The sequence below is a fragment of the Colletotrichum fructicola genome, assembly GCF_000319635.2.
Source record: "Colletotrichum fructicola Nara gc5 chromosome Unknown KSG_Nara_v1_contig03, whole genome shotgun sequence".
NCBI classification, from domain to species: domain Eukaryota; kingdom Fungi; phylum Ascomycota; class Sordariomycetes; order Glomerellales; family Glomerellaceae; genus Colletotrichum; species Colletotrichum fructicola.
The window spans coordinates 5,875,822-5,895,376 of NW_027094053.1; the positions used below are offsets into that span (position 1 = coordinate 5,875,822).

General features: G+C 53.2%; 3 protein-coding genes across 3 annotated transcripts; 2 read left to right on the forward strand and 1 right to left on the reverse strand.

The window, feature by feature from the left end:
- Positions 1-2,235: 2,235 nt before the first annotated feature.
- Positions 2,236-3,448, forward strand: GOLS1 (Galactinol synthase 1; the record flags this gene model as incomplete). Its single annotated transcript, XM_032031225.1, has 2 exons — positions 2,236-2,272; positions 2,415-3,448. The coding sequence occupies 2 exons, from the start codon at positions 2,236-2,238 to the stop codon at positions 3,446-3,448; spliced, it is 1,071 nt and encodes a 356-aa protein (XP_031889193.1).
- Positions 3,449-12,228: 8,780 nt separating this feature from the next.
- On the reverse strand, positions 12,229-13,724 carry ckn1 (DNA excision repair protein ckn1; the record flags this gene model as incomplete). The annotated part of the gene is made up of 2 exons (XM_032031227.1): positions 12,229-13,450; positions 13,507-13,724. The coding sequence occupies 2 exons, from the start codon at positions 13,722-13,724 to the stop codon at positions 12,229-12,231; spliced, it is 1,440 nt and encodes a 479-aa protein (XP_031889191.1).
- Positions 13,725-14,365: 641 nt separating this feature from the next.
- CGGC5_v006479 (uncharacterized protein) lies at positions 14,366-15,173 on the forward strand (the record flags this gene model as incomplete). Its single annotated transcript, XM_032031228.1, has 2 exons — positions 14,366-14,486; positions 14,554-15,173. 2 exons carry the CDS (start codon positions 14,366-14,368, stop codon positions 15,171-15,173), a joined length of 741 nt encoding a protein of 246 aa, XP_031889188.1.
- Positions 15,174-19,555: the final 4,382 nt, after the last annotated feature.

Here is a 19,555-nt window from a genome sequence, read left to right on the forward strand (position 1 = left end):
TGGATACCAGCAGGAAAGGCACTAGGTTCCTTCTTTTCCTCTTATTTTTTCAATGTTGCTCGCAGATAGTACAAAGGGCGGAGTCGTCGGACTTTGTATGCCTCGAAAAAGGCATTTTAGGCGTTTCAAACCACAGTTCATTTCAAACAGAGACGATCGCACAAACCAGAATATGCGGCTTCAAGTTTGCGAACACAAAACGGCTTATCAAGCAAAGGTGGTTGGTAAGGACGGAGTGATGATGCTTTGATTGGCAAAGCGGACTCGGGTGTTTCTAGGCGCCGGGATCTCGGAAACCGATGAATGGGCGCCCCACATCCACTCTTGGCCCTTCGCTGTCGCTTCTTCGCCCTGGTCTACTTGGACTGCGACCCTACAGTTGTTTCTTCCATGAAGAAGTCTCGTGTCCGTTGCTGGTAAGAATAATATCGCTAACCTCTTGGTCGTTATTATATGTTGTCCGTACTTAAGTTCCCTTTCTCGGCTGTGCGTTGCTGCATGTAATTACCTCGGGGCTTCTCACACACGCGCGCGCGCGCGATTTCCCAAGGATGCCGGGTTGTTGATCACGTCAATGACAAGCTGCACGTTGTGCAGCTCTGACGCTGACTGTGATTGGCTCGAGCTGCTGTGCAGTGTGCAGGCTGCAGCTGTCTTAGCTGGCAGGGCCCCCGTCGTCCGATCTAAGATGTTGCAGGGGAGCACCCCGCCGGATGATTTCGCAAAACAAAAGAGGCCTTTTTTATTTTATTTTATGTACTGTATTCTGTGACTGTTCTAAGGTTCAGCGCGAAAGACGCGAGAAGGCAAGGCGAGATTTTTCAGGGCTGCAGCTGAGATATCCGGGGTCAATTGCGCCTTGCCCAGGACATCCGGATGGGTGCTTGGCTTGACTATTACGATGGACGGGCGGGAAAGAAGGAAGGGTAGGTTCGTTTCCTGAGTCGTGAGAGTTATCCAGGGGACCTAGAGCCGGCGACAACCGTTGCCATTCTCGGCGTATTAGAGGAACTCTGATATAGTCGTCCGCCTCGTCTCCGCCTATCACGACCGTCGCGACCGTCACGGTGTCAGCTCGGGGTTTCGTTCCTATGACTCTTTGCCCTGGTGGTGGTTCCATCTTGGTAAACGCTCTCCATGCCGTGTAGAGAAGGAGGTTAACGGGGCGTAGGCGGGCGGGCTTTGACAAATGGCAACTCTGGCAATCTCTCATTCCACAAAGTGTCTTGAGTCCTTATCCGTTCCGATACGAAGAAACAGAGAGATATCCCGTCGGCGGGGAGATAGATACACTGACTTGGTTACTTGTACGGATACCTAAGTGCAAGCCCCAGCCCCCCCCTACCCATCGTCCCCGTTCCTGTCCGCTGTCCCTCCCCGCCGGCCCGCTGTCGCAAATGCGCCTTTGCTGCTTTCGCATTTTCTCCATTTGCAGCGCCGCCGGCTGGCCACAGCTCCTGGTGCTCCCCTCCCAAAAAGTCCGATGTAGCAAATATGATGGCGTCATCGGCGTTCCGGCCGATCGGAATCTCTCGCTGGTTATCAGCCTTTTTTTTGGTTTCTCTTACCTGAAGACGGGACAGCCCCAAAGCTACGCGCAACCCGCGCGGACCCTTACCTAGTAGCTGGAGGGAGCAAAAATTCCCGTAACCGTACCGCGCGCCCTTTGAGGGTCTCTTTACAGAGTGGTAAGGAGGGAGGGAGGGGACAGGACCTAAGTTACTTTTGGGATCGGATGGGGTTTAGTTGACGCTACGACTCGTGTCGCATTTCTCATCTTTCTCGTGTGCTACTTGCTGTATAATTCCCCATTTTCGTCGAATGCTGATTTCCCCATTCCCCGGCCTTAAAGTTTTCCGGATCTGGTCGTTTCTTACCTTACCTTGCCTTACCTACCTTTCATCGTCCCTCCCCCCCCTTGGCCTTGACTTCGTCCTTGCATCTTTACACATTCTTGTTCATTAGGCCGCATCTCGTGAGAAGGAACGTGGTCTTGTGTGTGTGTGTGTTACCATCTCCTGGCGTGCGCAGACGATTCCGTTGTTATCCATCTCGTCATCACCTGCTCTTTTGGTAACCCCGCCTCCACCATCGGAACCTGCCCCGCCGTGTCGCGCGCGCGCATCACAAAGTCGCAAGCTGTCGCAAACCGAGCTCTGAAGCTGAAGCTGAAGCTCCGAGGCCAAGATCGCATCTTCACATCGTGCTCCTCCTACCATAACCACGACCGCAAACATGTCGGACGGAAAGCGCGCCGTTGACTCGGACAAGGGTTCGTCTCTCACTCTCACTCTCATCCCTCACACAACCAAATTCACAATGAACAACCCCCAACCTCAAAAGAAGCTATCCGCAACAACACAGAGCATACTCTCTCATTATTGATCCCCTCAAAAGCTGACAAGCATATCCAGTCTGGACGACTCTCATCACCAACCTAGACTACCTCTCCGGCCTCCTCACCCTCCACCACTCCCTCCTCAAGTCCGGCTCGGCGTACCCCCTCGTCGCGCTCTACACGGACACCTTCCCGGCCGAGGGCCTCGCCGCCCTCGAGCGCCGCGGCATCCCCGCCCAGCGCATCGAGTACCTCCTCCCGACCGCCGGGCGCGACTACTCCAACGACCCGCGCTTCTACGACTGCTGGAGCAAGCTCACCCCCTTCAGCCTCGACCAGTACGCCCGCGTCGTCCAGCTCGACAGCGACATGCTCGTGCTGCGCAACATGGACGAGCTCATGGAGCTCGAGCTCGACGACGGCGACTTCGCCGCCGAACACACCCCCGCTGAGCTCATCGGCGCCTCGAAGCGCGTCGACGCCGAGAGCGGCTACGGCTCCGGCGAGGACGGCAACGGCAGCGAGCTCTCCGCTGCTGCTGCTTCGGGAAGGACCAAGAACCCCAGCGTGCGCGTCTTCGCGGCCGGCCACGCGTGCGTCTGCAACCCGCTCAAGAAGCCGCACTACCCCAAGGACTGGACGCCCGAGAACTGCGCCTTCACGACGCAGCACGGCAGCCCCGAGGAGGCGCAGCGCGTCGGCCCGGACCCCGTGACGGCGAGCCCGCTGGGCTTCATGAACGGCGGGCTGCAGGTGGTCAACCCGTCGAAGCGGCTCTTCCGGCAGATCGTGCAGCACATGGAGCAGGGGGCGATGGACATGGACTTTGCGGACCAGAGCCTGCTGTCGGAGCTGTACCGCGGGCGGTGGGTGCCGCTGCCGTACGTGTACAACGCGCTCAAGACGCTGCGGTGGGAGGGCGTGCACGACGAGATTTGGAGGGATGCGGAGGTGAAGAATGTGCATTACATCCTGGCGCCGAAGCCGTGGGACGAGGTGGATGCGGAGGGCAACTGGACCGGGAAGGAGGAGAGTCATCGGTGGTGGGTCGATTTTAACAATGATCGCAAGGCGTCGGAGAGGGCTATTGGGGTTAATGATGGGTTTTAAGGCTTGCACATGGTCTTTTGTTGTTAGTAATGATGGGCTTCTTTTGATGGGATGTGGAAGAGAAAGTAATGGGGAAAGGAACACATTGGAAAGACGATTTAGACGGGATAAGGGATGCCGAGACGGCGTCCTCGTGGACTATTTGAGATAATACCCAGGTATTAATCATGCTGCAAGAAAAAAGATGTTTTTGCGTTATTGGACTGAAAGTTGTGGTATAATTTCTCCGTATCTACATGGTGTGATGGTTTCTGCGAGAAGTAGCAATCTGATGGGCATACGCTGGCGCATTCAGATCCATGGATGACGTATGGGGGTAGAAATATTGCCAACGTGGCGTACATGCTTCATTCTGATTTTGACGTCTGAGCTTGTTGTTTCTTTCCGCCGGTTTTATTTCCTGCGTATTCAAGAATACTCACATGTTGTCTGATCACCTTCTGGTCATGGTTGGGAAGACATAGATGGACGCATGTACCGGTATCGAGCAGAACTCTCTCCAGTGTTGATGAAAATCAACCACGCCGCGTCCACGCGTACAATTGTTTGAAGAATGGAAACAAGGGTCCTGACAAACATTATATACGTCGTCAAAGTCTATGAGGCAGCAACGAGTGCTTAAGGACTAGCTAGCTGGGGTTTCTACCCCCCTCAGGTCTATAAATTATGAGTCGAACAGTTGTTCTTAACGATATAAACAATTAGTTCACAGTGCATGATTCGATTGCCAATGTGGGCTGGCCTCAGGCGTTTCGAAAGTGAGCTAAGGTGTTGCGAACAACCTTTGGGCAGTTGACAGGGGTTTTGGGTGAGTAGATGGCACGACTATACCACCCAGTCGCTAATCTATCGACGTCCTTCACCTTTGGGGACCGATTATTACAGAATATACTCGGATCCGTGTCAACTTGGAAAAGTTTGATACGCCTGTCCACTTGTTCTTTGCGATGCTGTTAGTTTCTCGAGTACGGGGCATATTGTCGCCGTTGTAGAGATGGCGATGCCACAGATTCCCCTTCCCCATTTGCTGTTGGGAGAGTCCTTTGACCTGGTGGTTCAGTTGTCTTTGCTTCATGGGTGAATTCAAACTGGGCAGTCTGAAGCCATGCGTATCAGGCCAAGTGCCAACCACTCAGATGTTCAGCGCCTTATCCGATGGTAAACGTCCGGCAAATTCTCTTCCAGTTAGTCTGGCCACGTTCGAACTTACGCAAAGATATGGATGTCATTACTAGATACTAGATAACCCAAAGCAATGGGAACATCCGAGATAAATACAGATTCAGCCTCTTAGTTCTGCCAGGTTCACAATCAATGGTCTTCGCACCCATACATGAACGAACTCGAACGAACTCTGCACGGTTTGCCCGGTTTCCAGTGATCATCTTCGAGCGCTGAAAGCACCGTATCTTCCAATGTTAGAAGTATGAGTCTCAGTGCAAGGCTCGGCTTCCCGCCTATCTCTGCTCATCATTGCCGGCTGGCGAGTATTCCTCGGCTTCAGGACAGCCTCGCTACAGATGAGTAACAGATTGCTAGACCTGACGGCTGTTCTCAGGATCAACGGGTTGAGTTAATGCCGGTTGTCTATCTCACAATTCCCGTTTCGATCTGCGTGAGACTGCACTTAAAATTTGTGACGATCTACGAGAGATTTGGTGGTAAGCAGCAGAGACTCAATTCTGTCGAACACTTGAAATCAGCGTTTTAACTTGCAGTATCCTTATATCTATGGGAGCCATGGCTGATTTGAACACACTGTCAACCTTTGCAACTCTGAGGACGAATAAGAACAATCATTCGTGGGCCCCTGCAGCTCTCAGTCGCTCCACGACCTCGACGTGGCCCGCCTCTGAAGCTGCTTGCAGGGCAGTCTGCCCATGTCTGACGGGAGCTGCATTGACGTTGGCCCCCGCAGAAAGCAATCTCTCCACGACACTAATGTAACCACCCCCTGAAGCCGCCTGTAGAGCAGTCCGCCCATAATAAGAAGGGTCGCCGTTGACGTTGGCCCCCGCAGAAAGTAACCGCTCTACAACATCAATGTAACCACTGTTTGAAGCTGCTTGCAAAGCAGTCAGCCCGCGTTTGGAAGGGTTGGCGTTGACGTTAGCCCCCGCGGAAAGTAACCGCTCTACAACTTCGATGTGGCCGCCCGCTGAAGCTGCTTGTAGAGCAGTCCGCCCAAACTCATGAGGAGCAGGTTGTGCGTTGACGTTGGCTCCCGCAGAAAGTAGTAGCTCCACGATATTGATGTGACCACGTTCTGATGCTGCTACTAAAGCAGTCCATCTATCGTTAGAATCGTCTGCGTTTACGTTGACTCCCACAGAAAGCCATAGCTTCACAGCTTCGATGTCGCCACTACCTGAATCTGCTTGTAGATATGACGAGGCGATCCTAACCGCATAACTACTCTCAAGTAAAGCGCTTACCATGTCTACATCACCGTACGTAGCAGCGCTTCTTAAGGACCTCTGTATGTCTTCATCATGTATCTTGCCGAGACGTCCAAGGTATCCAATGAGAGCAACATGACGGTTTACAAAACTCCAATGCAAGATATTGGTGTTTAAACCTCCTTGCTCTTCTTGGTTCAACCAAGGTATCTTTGCCAGACCATGTTTTTGAGTGATAATATGTTGCCACATATCCCATGTCGAGGACGTACGACGCCTGAATCGAGTGGTGTGGGAAATCCAGTGTACTGACGCGTACTTGAGAAACGGATAATGGACTTGTAGCGTGTTTATAGCTTCTGCATCGTCCGACCTGTTGTATGTAGCCAGTATTCCAGCCGGGTCAGTCTCGGCTTGGACATTCTTTCGCATTGTGATAACAGCGCTACTGATTGACTTGGGTAGGTTCCATGAGTTCTTCAACGCTGAGTGGGCCATACTAGTTGGGTCGATTTTGACTGGTTGCGACCGTTGGGTGATAGTTGTCACAAAGTCGCTAAAGTTCAGGTAGGTGACGCAGAGTTCACCCGCGTGATGATCGGCGTCCTCTGGCTTGAAATGAAACTCGGCGTAGTCGGGTCCTGATGATCCTTCGACGATGAACTTGTGAACTGCCTTGTGGGCAAACTCTGCAGTTCTCGATTCTTCGTCAACACGGACGAGATTTTCGCACCACGTAGGCAGACGGTCTATACCATTGACCATTTGTCCGGGATTGGAGGATGGTTGGCCGACTTTTGTAGAGATGGCTTCACGGAGCTCATCTAGTGTCAAAGGGCGCTTCGCTATCGCAATCCATTGAAAGGCTTTGTTTGCGATTGTGGATTTACCCTGCTTAATGATGCGATGGAGGGCTTTGCTCAGCGTCTCGGTCAGAGTCTTCGGAAGACGTTCCACGGCGTCTCTAATATCGTCGTCGCAGGTTTGCGCACAAATTTCATCCAATAGGAAAGTAACCCAGAGAAACCTTATTCGTCAGTAAGCAGCATAAGGTGCAGTCATTATCAACTTACATTCCGTCCGCGCGATTGATAAGAGCCCGCTTGATATCATCAAAAATAGATTGGTCTTGAACCATAAGATCACCGTTTTCCTGTCGTCTTTGAAGTGTTTCTTCAACAAAAGTAGCAATGTCGACCTTGGCCTCGGGAGATGCCATCAAAATTGTTTCAATGCTTGGAATCCTGTCCCTAAGTTCGCCTGATAAGCTTTCACGGCTCGAAATGAACACTCTTAAGCGCCACCCAGAGGAAACTGAGACCAGAGAGCCAAGTAGCGCTCGTCGTTCTGCCGGTTCAAACTCATCCAGTGCGTCGATGAAGATATAGAATGTGTCAGACTGGTCGATTGCCTTTCGAAGAAGTAATGTTAATTCGCCTAGCTCTGAGGAGGGTTTCCGATCCAGCTCTATTAGACGCGATTCCCAGTCGCTAGATAGTCTCACTGGGTCGAGTGACTGTCGGATAATCGATCGAAGTGTAGTCTCTGCAGATAGCGGTGTCTGATCTGCGAAATGAGGGAAGAAGAATGTGACATTTTCTCTCGCCCTACGCTCGTGCGCATAGATATGTTCGACGGCACTTGCACTTAGAGTAGGGTCAATAGCTGCCATAGCTGGAGGACCTTCAAGTTAAGAACCTACTTACGTGAGGACTGTTTTGCCAGATCCAACTGTTTTGAATCAGCATAGTTGAAGTAATGCTTCATTTGACGTACTTTTGCCTGAACACCACAGCCATGGCGAGGAGATTCCTTCTTCCCATAGAATAAAAGCAGTCGATTGGAAAAGCCATTCTGCAGTTTTCGGGTGTCTTAGTTTACAGGATTTCTTGAAGTGTGTAAGGTAGTCATAAGACGATAATGAGTCGAGAAGCTGGCGACGGCTTTGCTCTACAAGTCTGTCAGAAGGTTTTCAAGTACAATTCGCAGCTATGAAGAACGAGTTACCCGCTCGACGAATGCCTCGCTGCATCTGGTCGTTCTTAATTGTGTCGAGGTCGCTTGTTACTCGTAAGAACAAATGCCTGACCTTAAGCCTCTCCCTGGTTGCCGCTTCCCTCTCCATTTGCTGGAGTCTTTGGTCCTGTTGGTCGGCCCTAGCCTTTGCAAGTTTGATTTCTTGCTTTGCCTCAAGGCCACACCTTCGAATCCTTTCTAGGTCAGGGTTGAACTCCTGCTGAAACGACTGCAAGAACGCGTTTCGCAGATGTGTTTGCCCTGTGTCGCGTTGGCGATACTTACTTAACCTACTAGAGACCAGGGGTGTTTACTTACAAGGTCGTTGTGTCGCTTCGACCACGTGCTTGCAGCAATAGATTATTGATGCATTGAAATCGCAGACAGCCTTCTGCAACCCAGGCGAGGTCGTGAATAAGGCTTGGTACTCAGAAAAACGGGGGCAATCTCTAGAAAATTGCATAAAGAGGTCCGAGACTCGTTCATAGTACGAAGCGAAGTTTAGCACCACCTAACCAAAGTTAAACAATATCTAGTACGCAGGTGTAAAGGTCTTGCTGTACCTGCATCGTCAGCCTCACGCTCCCCCAGACTAGCGCAGCAATCTCCGGGTGCGAGGAGACAAAGGTATCTATGATTACAGAAGAGTCGCGAACATATTGCAGGACTGATATAAGTCGGGTGCCCTTGCTGGGAGAGTTTTGCTGAGTGGTGGACCAGTCTAGCTGGGCCGTGAAAACGAGCGCAGCGTCAGCATCAGGGATACCTTGGAGTTTGTCGAGGTCTGAACGCTGATCATCGTTCAAAGTCATCCGGAACTCGCTGACTGCATCTTGTAGACCCTGTGTAGGTGTGACCTGCGATGTTGCGGAAGAAGACTTTGGAGCTATTTCCATGGTAGTCGCTGGCCTTCGATGTGCGCAAGTTCACGTTGGAGGTTGGTCGGTCGAGGAGGCTTACGATGCTTGTCAGAGCGGGGTAATTGGCCAGATGCATGCTCGCCTGGCCTAGATATGATAGCAACGGGTACAGCCTGATCTCGAACACCCTGGGTTTCCTATGGCCCTTTTTTAACTAATAGTGAGTCTTGTTGCCGACTAGATTTGGAAGATAAACCGGAGTTTTTCGCCGATCTCTTGTGCTGCAGCTCACTCACAGAGCAACGGATACGAGAACACATTTCATGAAATCAAATGAGAGAATCCGAATATCGTCGAGTTTGAGAGTCACGGTAACCGAGCTTTATTGGTCTTCATGACGCCATGCCGTAGATGGTTGGAATAAAGTAGAGCCCGGCCATGAGAACCAGTGCTAAAATCAATACCATACGCCAACCTAGCCTTCTCTTTTCGGGGCGTCCATCATCACCGTCATAGTCATATGAGTTTTCTTTTTCACAGTGAGCTCCTCCTCGCGATGATCCCAGGGGATTTCAATAGTACTTATCACTCCCTTCAAACCTGGTATTCACAACGATGAGTCTAGGATCCAACATCCTGTGATAAGTATTTGAAATGATCTTGCCTAGTTTGTATGAATTTGGCTTGCGTCTACAAATGTGACAAGTAATCACAATATGTTACCCCAGAATTGAATCAGCCAGCTGGCTCCTGCCGAGCAAAAGCTCACGTCGATCTGACGATATCGCTCGAGGCTACTTCGCACCTCTCAGAGGTACACGCCCTTACTTAGTCTGCAACGCAATACGACAATCCAATCCGAAACAGCACAGGGGCGTTCTATCATGCTCTTGCGACTTTGCCCTGAAAATAACAGCAGAACATGTCGCTTCCGGTCTCAACGCCGGAGACGGGAACGGTAGAACATCAACTTCGGCGCCGAAACCCGGTGAGAAGTGGATTCATCGGCCCCTCCGACCCGGCGCCGAGCCCCGTCAACCTCCGTCTTCCGGAGTCCCCTAGCCCCAGATCGATCGATGACTGCCCAACAACGGCAACCGCGGCTGCCCACGGTAATTCCAAAAACCCAACATAATCTGCCCGCCTCGCCACCCCCTAACCCCCATATCAGTGCATTAACGCTGAAGGCATCGTCGACAATAGTCTCCCAGCCCGCGCGCGCAATCTCGCAAGCCAAGCCAAATCGCGACGTCTAGAGCGTTTTCTGCTTTTGTTGACCTGCAGCCCGCGAGACGGAATATCCAACACTTCAGCCTCCACTTGGAGCACATAAACTTCTTCCCGTCTCTGGATGGATGCAACCACGGCACACTTCCGAACCACGACGACGACGACGCGCCTCACCCTCTTCAACCCCTGACGAGCCGTAGAGCAGATCCAAAGGAGGAATGACGACAGTTGCTCGGAGTCTAGAATCAAATAGCAGATCTATTGCCTCACTCTCCAACACGCCCTAAACCTGTACGGTGCCTGGCGTGTCATTGCCAAGGGAAGTGGGCGTGGCGCCGTCCGAAGGAAAATGATGTTCGGCGCCGTCGACGATCATCCTCTTTTGGCGTGGGAACATCGCGCATTCAGCCTTCTCGTGCCCCCGTGATGAAGAGCTCATGCGCCCGCCCCTCGCCTGCTTTGGGCTACCCCTGCATCATCGTCCGTCGCCCGGACGAACCGGTTAGCCGCGGTTCCGTAGTGGCGCGCGAGAGGCGGCAGACGGCACGATGTTGCCACGCGTGTGGGAGGTGGGAGAGGCTTGCAGCAGCGCAGGGCTGGCGATATTGGGGGGCCATGAGGTGTGTGTGGGCTGAAGATGTCCATCATTACTTCTAGCCCCCCCGGCATGTCTTAGGTCCGAGCCGCTGAGGAATCAGGACGGAAAACGTGTGAGTTGCATGTAAGTCCGGCCAGGAACGTCGCGGCACCAACGCTGGCGGGATGGTTTTATTCGACGAGGCCTTCGACGGCTAGTCTCACTTACATGTTCGTTGAGGACGCCGGAACGAGAACGAAGGGGGCAGACTATGTGCTAAGCTTTGCGACCGGTCGAAAAGATGGGGGAACGCACAGCGCGGTCAGCCCTGGTTTTCCATCCCATTTTCGACGACCGGTGTGAAGACGTCTGAGCGCTCATGGCAGGATATCCACGCTACGCTGCCGCTAATGTGGTCTCGCGGATTCAGACAGTTCGCGGTGCGAACTAGCTAGTGTCTGTTGTCATCTCGACGTCGTTTGGCAATCCATTTCCCCCCCAGCCGTGCGTTGGAGAGATACCCGGGCTTCTTTCGTTGGGCGATTTCATCGGGTTTCCTATTTTGTGACGTCTGATCTTGGTCGATGGCAACCCCGTATTTTCCAACCCCAGGTCCGATCCGAGCGAGGTGGTGTGCTCTGGATCTACCGCCGGTTCCACGTCCGATCCCCCCCTGCTTTCATGGCTAATTTGCCCATCTCGATGCATAAGTGGCGCGTCAGTCGATGGAAGAGGAGGGAGCGTGGTTACAGGGCTGATTTGGGGTGAGGCGTGCGCGCGTCGCACCCTCCTTCGTGAAGAGGCGCGCCTCTGTCAGTAACAGGGACCATGATGCTGGGACGGCGCGGGAGCTAATGCAGGAGGTCAGAAAAGGTCGGCGGGGAAGCGGTTCCGGCGCGCCCGGTGGGTGGGGGTGGAGGACGGCAACAGGGGCGGGGACGCGGACACAAACCCTGCCAGCCCCGGGACTTACAGCAGCCGGGCGGACGTCGAGCAGCACATTGGGCCGAGCAGAGATGGGATGCAGAGACCCCGTTCTAGCCCTGCCCTCGAGGGGATTCGGCAGAGGGCCGATGTAACGGCGCCGACATGGAGAAGCACAGGTGGGTTATCAATGTTCGATGTGCGAGTGTCTGAGCGGTGATGATCGGGGCGGGATTGATGGGTTCTTGTTGCTAATGGGGCCGACGGGCGCCGTGAGGGGTGGTATTTCTGGTGAGTTCGGCATGTTGAAGGTCGGCGATTACTGGTCTTGGGAGTGGTGTTCTTGGACGTGGCCGCGACGGGTTTTGCCTCAGGGACAGGCCCAGTGGTTTTGATATGCCAGAGCTGAGCTGTGATGCTAGATTCAGAATGCTACCTTTGGGATGTGCGCGCTATGCTTTTCCGCGGGGGATGTCTTTTGCTCGGATGTCCATGTTGGAGATCTCTGTAAGTCATGGCTCTCAATGCTACTATGTCGATGATGCGGAGGAAATGCTGACATGCATGGGCAAGCTTGTGAGTTTCGTGAGGCATCCGATCTTTGCAACGTTACGTAGCTGAACTTGGCATGAATGTCGAGAAGTGTAGTCACATCACAGGCACGGATTGGCACCAAGTCAATATAGCTAATTATGGATATGGCACGCCAAACGCCCTGAGATATTTCCAGTATCAATAAAATCTGTATGAGATCTGGGTGGGCAAATTAACGCGTCATCTGAACGTGATTTGCTTCCCCATCAAGCTCCTAAAAGCATCGTCGAGAGCCTTTCGTTTACGGCCTTTCTCCTCTTCATCCTTGTCGATAGGATCCAAGGTATCGTCGTCTCTGTCTGGCCCTGGCAGTCGCGGCATCCATGCTCGAATCTGGCCGTCTAGGTGGGCGGTGTACACTGCACCGCATGAGCTTCCTCCGCCCATGATTGGCCCCTTTTGAAGTCTGTATCCTGCGTTTCCGCGCCATACAATATCCATGGTGCGGTTTTGGACGTTGATACCTCCAATGCCCTGAGCGCCTGCTGCTGTGGATGGCCCTGGAACGCGTAGGCGAGATACCAAAGTGCCCTCATGCAGATCCATGACCAGGATCTCGTTCTCGTTCGGCCAGAAGAGAAGATCTCGACGAATTGGTGTGAGCCTGGCCGGAGTGACAAACATGCTGACCGTCTTTGGTTGTCGATTCTGAATCATAGAGCCGAATGCCGCCAGCGTGTTCGCCCCCGTGGCAGCATCCCAGACGCGTATGCGACGGTCAAGGCCAGCAGAGATGATGTACTTGCCGTCGTCAGACCATGTAAGTGCGTTGACACCTTCGTTGTGGGCCTGGGCCGCGCTGCGAAAGTGCGGCATCTGGTTCCAATCCATGCCGCAGGCCCTGGCGTGGTTGAAACGGTGGACGACACCCAGGTGATCCTCCTGGTCGAGCTGGCCAATGAGGCCGGAAGCGCGCCTGATGTCCCACAGGCGGGCCTTTCCATCGAAATGGCCGGTGGCAACGACATGTTCATGGCGAGGACTCCAGGCTACAGATAGCACAGCGCCGCCCTGGGAGACGAGGGACTGGACCGAGGACCCGGACTTGAGGTCGACAAGGCGAACGGATGAATGCTGCGTGGCACAGGCGACGAGAAGATGATCGGCTATAGGACTGGTCGCATGAGTGTAGATGTCGGCGTTCAGATCGAAGTTGGCAGAAACTACCATCCTTTCGGTAGACCATAGCTTCAGCGTGCGGTCAAAAGAGCTTGAAAGGAAGGCGTCCGAGTCGAAGGGGAAGAAGTCGAGGTGGGTAACGCCATTCTTGTGAGCAATGCCATTGTCGCCGACGGAGCGAGAAGCATTGGCAATGGGCTCAAAGGTGTAGGAAGAGTTTGGATTAGGAGCATGTTCCAGATCCCAAAGCTTCACGGAGCCATCAGCGCCTCCAGAGATCAGTCTATGGCGTGTGTTAGTGCTCGAGGACTAAGGTAAGGTGTCTTTCATGTATCTCACAGCCGACCATCAAACTTGTCAAGGGCCAGAGCATTGACGCCTATCCGATGTGCCCACAAGGCAGATTGTCTGCCTTCGACTTCGGGCTCAGCACCTCCGCCGTCGAATCGGTGTTGGGGAGCAGCTGCAAAGGTTCGGACGAGGCCTGCAGTGGTCGCCTGGGCGAAGGCCTCAGGGCTGAGCTCGCCGGTGGAGCGAGCAAACAGACGGGCTTGCATTCATCAAGGGTCAATGAAGAGCAGGGAGATGTGGTTGAGCGGTCGGGCGAAATGGGTGTTCGACGACGGTGTTGATGAGAAGCGACGATATGCCGCCGCATCGTCCGAGGTTAGGCGGATGCCTTGAGGTTGGAGAGCCAGGATGATGTCAGCTGCGACTGCGCACACCTTCCACTGGTTCTCAGCGCACTAGCTCCCTGTAAAGGTGCTATCGCACCGCTTGGAGCTGCCGATAGCAGACGTGTCCGTGGATATCATTGGCTCAGACTCATATGGCCCCACCTGCCAAAGTCTTTCCAGCTGCACCGCCAGTCCGTTCTTTCCAGAGACATGGCAGGAAGGAACGGGCATCGACCGCACTTTCACCCTGAATTCTTCTTGGAGACCACCTTAGGCATATCAGACCGGGCCAGTCCAGCAACCTCGACTTCAACTCCAACAACAGCGGACGCCTTTGAGCCGACTCGCCATCTGCCAGACGCCGTCATTCGTCATAACGTGGTAGCCCAAGTATCCGGACGCCTTCAAGCTGCTGCCAAGCATCGTTGCAACCTCCACACATCCTCTTGCGACCGCCTCCGAGCGGCGTCTGATCTACCAAGACCATTCCTACCTTGCCCTGTCCCATCCCCAGAATCGAGATGGAGCGGCTCAAAAACGACCATGCCATTCCGTTCAGGCACAGTTCAAGCAAACCAGAACCAACGAATCCTCAAGCAAACGAGACCAAGCGTCACGCTAACGTCTACGATGCAGTTGCAGGTGAGTATTCGGCACCGTCTTTGGCAATTCCCCCCCCCCCCCCCACAGGGTATTAACGACTTTCCAGGAAGAATCAGCTATGAGACAAACTTGAGCTCCGCTGTCAGCATTGAGAAGACATCAACAATGGCACCCAGGCCGGCCAGGCCCAGCAGATCCAACAGACATTCCGTCCGCTCCACCACCCTAGCCCCGGAAGAGGTCCTGTTCCGCCGCAAATCTGCACCCGAGCGATTTGCTGAGTTTGACGTCTACATGGCGCATGAGCGAAATCTACCCGATGGTGGCCGCGAGTCCTTGCCGGATAGTGATCTTGTCAAAGCCGTGCACTCCTATGCCAGCCATTTCTATTTCGACCAGAAGCGCAGCGCAGACTTCCAAGTTGGGACACGGAACATTGATGAGCGAAGCATGGATGAAACTGCCTTGCTCGCTTTTGGAATACTCCTTGAGGAGGCCGGCAGAGAGATTTTGGGAACTAAGGGAGACATGGTGTTCACTGAAGGCCTTGACATTTCCTCAGACGCCGAGCCAGCATCAGAAGCACACCCTATGGCTGCCAATGGCCTGGTCCATTCTGTGAGCGACAGTTCCGTTCGTCCACCCGTGTCAGTTGGATTCACCGACCTTGGGTCCTGGAAAAGGCCCCAGAAGAGGCGCAAAATGACCGATCTCGAAGACGCCTGAGGTTCCGCCGCATCTCGGCTTAACCGAATTGTTGGCTCCAACACATCACGCCACTCACCCATGCATTCGTTCATTATAGCAGGTCTTGAACACCTGCTAAACAAATGCCAATAACCCGGAAAAAGAATGGGCTAAGCAATGGAGGGACAAAGAGCAAAGCTCGGTTACAGATGTCCCGTCATCACGTACTCATTTGTACTGCAACACCATACCCACAAACCAGGGCCGTGTTTGCTGTTGGCTAATGCGAAAAGCAAACAACCCATATCAGCCAATGGAGCTCGACATACAAGGTTCTTATGAATGCCTGACCAGTCTCATTCAAACACGAGCAGCAAGGCCCCTCGCTGGCGTGAGCAATGGTTTCCCGTCTGGAAATGGAAGATCAATCCTGCGTTCTTTCGTCAAACTTGTGAAGTTGCTTATCAGCACCTCATCGCCGCATTTGAAAAAGATAACGGCATGAGAACAGATGGAACCAGGCCCCCTCAGATCCCCTGCAGACCATCTTGAGGGGTTCCTGTCGCACGAATGACATGAGACTCGAGTCGGATCGGGGGTCTTGTTTGCAGCCGACTCCAACCAACAATCTCATCCCCACCTCGTCTACCTGTTAGCCAAAGAGAGATTGATCTGTCGCTAGCCGCTCCCAAATAATTCCATCCAGTCATCAGAGTAAGTAGGCGAAAAAGGACGGATAGAGACAACTCTCTTGCGTTGAACACATCACTCACATAAAGATGACATCATGTCGTCGAAAAGTAATGTGTCGAGACAGTTGACATCGGATATACGCGCTGGCACAAAAATAAACATCAATTACACAGCCTTCATTATCAGCTTTTTGGAGCGCTTCTTAGTGCACACTTATGAACTTCGGGAGACTTCGAGAGACTTCGAGAACCTCTTCTTTCCCGAGTCCGGCAGGTTTCAATGGTGACCGACTTGCTGACATCTATATTAGGCAATCCAACCGAACCACGACGCATCAGATATTCACGACCTAGCTGTGGCACCTTATTTCCGACGAGCAAGTTTTCAGAACCAAGACCATTGGACAGGCAAATTCGTTTGCATATCGCACGTTCGCTTCCGTTTCTGAAGATGTCATTTCGGCGACGAAGTCCGCCTCCGACATAAGCGGAGACGCTGATTTCTCGTCAATCCATTCGTGAAGCCTCTTGCCAGTACGGTCCATGGAGGCGTGACCGTCTTTGAGTCGAAAGTGGTATAGTTGGAGCCTCCATGCAAGTCACAGCCCCTCGAACCCGCTGTTTGTCGCATTCGTCGACTCCTAGCTTTGCACAGTTTCCAGAACATGGCCTGCCGATAGTCGCACCAAAGTTGACCAACTGTTGATATCCCGTGAGGGCAAACGTTAGAGACCTGGCAGTGCTATGCCTGAGCGTTTCTTTCTTCGTCCGGTAGTTGTTTGGTTACAGCTATCCGGCCCGGGAGGTGGATATAGGAGTCCGGCGGCCGTGGTGGGGGTTTCATTCGGCACACGGCCCGTTCGTTTCTATCACTGCCGGTATAACCAGTCAGTCGCCTTGTCACAGTGTTCTTTCTGAAGGACAACCTCTGATCCTGTGAGTACTTCACAATCATTCGCAGCCGGCATAAAAAAAAATTCAGACGTTCTCGCCTGCAAGCGCCATTCAATGACGGATTTGACCGCGAAAATGTGTGATGATGGCAATGTTGATTCCAACTCGGAACAAAGATTCTACGGCATGCCGACCCAGCGTAGGACTCAAGATCTGGCTCTATCGGAAAAGCCCCTGGCTCAATCTTCAGAAGGGCTGGGCGATGCATCAGACCCCAAGTTCTGCGCCAGGGGGGGGGGGGGGAGAACAAGAGCAACTCACTCTTGCAACATTTGACGCCGTGCACTACACTTCTCAACAGAGCTTGCGCCATAGTGTACGGCCAGACGGTGCAACGAAGCCCCTTTTGCTCGATACGGCGCCCGGTGGTGTGTGCCAAAAGACAAAAATTTGTGTTTGGCGGCGAGACTAACAATAGCGGAGAAAATCTAGGGGTTCACTATCAGAACAAGGCATTGTGCCGTCGCCCGACACAGAAGTCGGGGACGCCGTCGTAGTTGGGCATCGAGATCAACATTCGACGACCTTGCGACGAAAGTTTGTCTAACCATGTGCAACTCGCATTGACCGCTCGACAGTCCTCGCGCACACAAAACCCCTTGGCCGTTGAGGGCATTGTCCACCCTCGTTCGCGATATGTCAGGCATCAGGCCTGCTCTCAGGTTTGATTCATCCTTGGGGGCCACGCGATTTGCATGGGCCGGTTACACAGTTTCGGTGTCGTTTTCATCACGTGACTAACAATGCAACGGTACATTCACTGTTGCCCACGATATCGGTGCCTTGCGCCTCGCGGAGTCATGGCTAGATTTGGAAGCACGGCAATTGCTGAGAAAGGGGCTTTCTTCCCTGGCGAGGGGGCCGGTAGCTTCCCAGAGTCATGGCTCGTCGGCGAACTAGCGAGCTGATTATCGGCGAGTCGCCGAATCTTCAAGCCATCTCGCGTTACGAGTCCAGCCATTTCTTCTGCTCAACGGGAAATTCTGCGATATGCCAAGACAACTCCAGGTGCCTTTCGCCTAGGGCGACGAGCGGGTTTCAGTCGCGTGCAATTACCGTCAGGAAAGCATCACGAATCGTGACAGCCAAGTGCTCTGGAATTGCATGGCTCTGGTCGCAAATATGAGCCATCACATTCATCATAACCATCAAGTACCATGAAATCGCCAGCAGAGGGATGAGATCGCGGCGCACTGTCAGTCTCGCTGCGATGCTGGAGGGTGGAATGGTAGCAGCCAAACGCTTATGGATGCAGCACGACAGGCGATTCTCCAGCGCAGGAATTTATTATTATTCAGCTCCAGGTACACCGACTGGATGGTAGTTCGCCAATCCTTGTGGGCAGCCACTTCCAACCACGGAGACTAAAAGTGGCTGGCTTCTAGAAGCCATCTCATTATGACGACCGCCAGTTTCATCTTCTTACTTAGCGACAACTTGGCCCTAGTCCTCTGGGGATCGAACGGCGTTCCAACCTTCTACAGCATTCGGCGCCGAATCCGAGCATCCTTTCTCCGCGTCTACCTACTGCGTAGGCTCAACGAATCATTCCATTGGACGCTCCGATGCCCGCATGAGCGGAAGCTGAAATGTGATGGAAACATGGAATTCCTTGCGGAGGTGTCCGGATGCCGGCTTTCTAGCCTCGGAGCAAAAACTTTTCGAAGGGATGTGCAAGCTCCACGTGGCTGCGCGGCTTGGTACGGACCGTACGGTTCCTGACTGAAGGCTTTTTTTCATTTGATTGCGGACACCGTCAAGGACCAGCCAAATATCGAGGTGCTATTCTGAGGTACGAGACGCTCCGCTCCCGCTGCGGCGGTGACCTTTCCGCGAGTGGCGGTCTCTCCGCGAGATTTAGACGCCATGCAAACCCCAAATGCACCTCGGGATGATCGACGCAAGGCCAGCTGCCAAAATACCAACGTTGCAAAGCCAGTTCCAACGACGAAGCCTCAGTACCGCACAAGTACATTGGCAATCCCGACCACATCCTGGATGCGTACGCCAGACGCTACTGACAATCTAGGAAATCATTTGCCGTCTTGACCGGTCATGACGACCTAGGTGAATCTTTAGGGCTCGGTGTGACGGTAATGGCCTGATCAAAATGCGGAGACCCAGCAGAGGAATCAAGCTTGGATGATGACCGAGCTCACACACCGCCAACCGAGCCCCCGATTCTTCCAAGGCAAGCCGGGACAGCCCTGAACATTCTTGACTAACCAAAGGATCCAGAGTTTGTGGAGTTCTTCAAAGGCCGCTGTCTCAAGGTTCCAGAACAAAACCTCTGCACTCAACTCATAGATTCTGAGAACTGACAGCGGCGTGGTATGATATGCGGGCCTGCACTTTACTCTGGACGGTCTGGCACCGTGGCATCGGAACCAGCCTTTACCTGTCATTGGACGCGACTCTGATCATCCCCAGAAGGGCCATGTAGCCTGTCAGAAACACATCTTGGGTACTCTGGTGCCGGATCTTCAAGTGATGCGCAGAACCCAGCGCAAGTAACTCAAGTTCTTGCGGCTCAAATTGGGCGAGAAGAAGCTTACGAGGTCCTGCGATAGATCGACGGCCATGCTGCGGGCCTCAAAATGAAGTTGCAGGAACTGACGAAACTTACTGGGACTTTTATGATAACATTGCGACTTAACGGCACTTAGCACGCCTCTGCTAGTCACTCCGGCCATTACAACCTAAGCCGTAATCGGCACGGTTGTCAATCCATCGCCATTGTTCAGATGTCATTTCGATTTGCCAGGGCGTAACGGT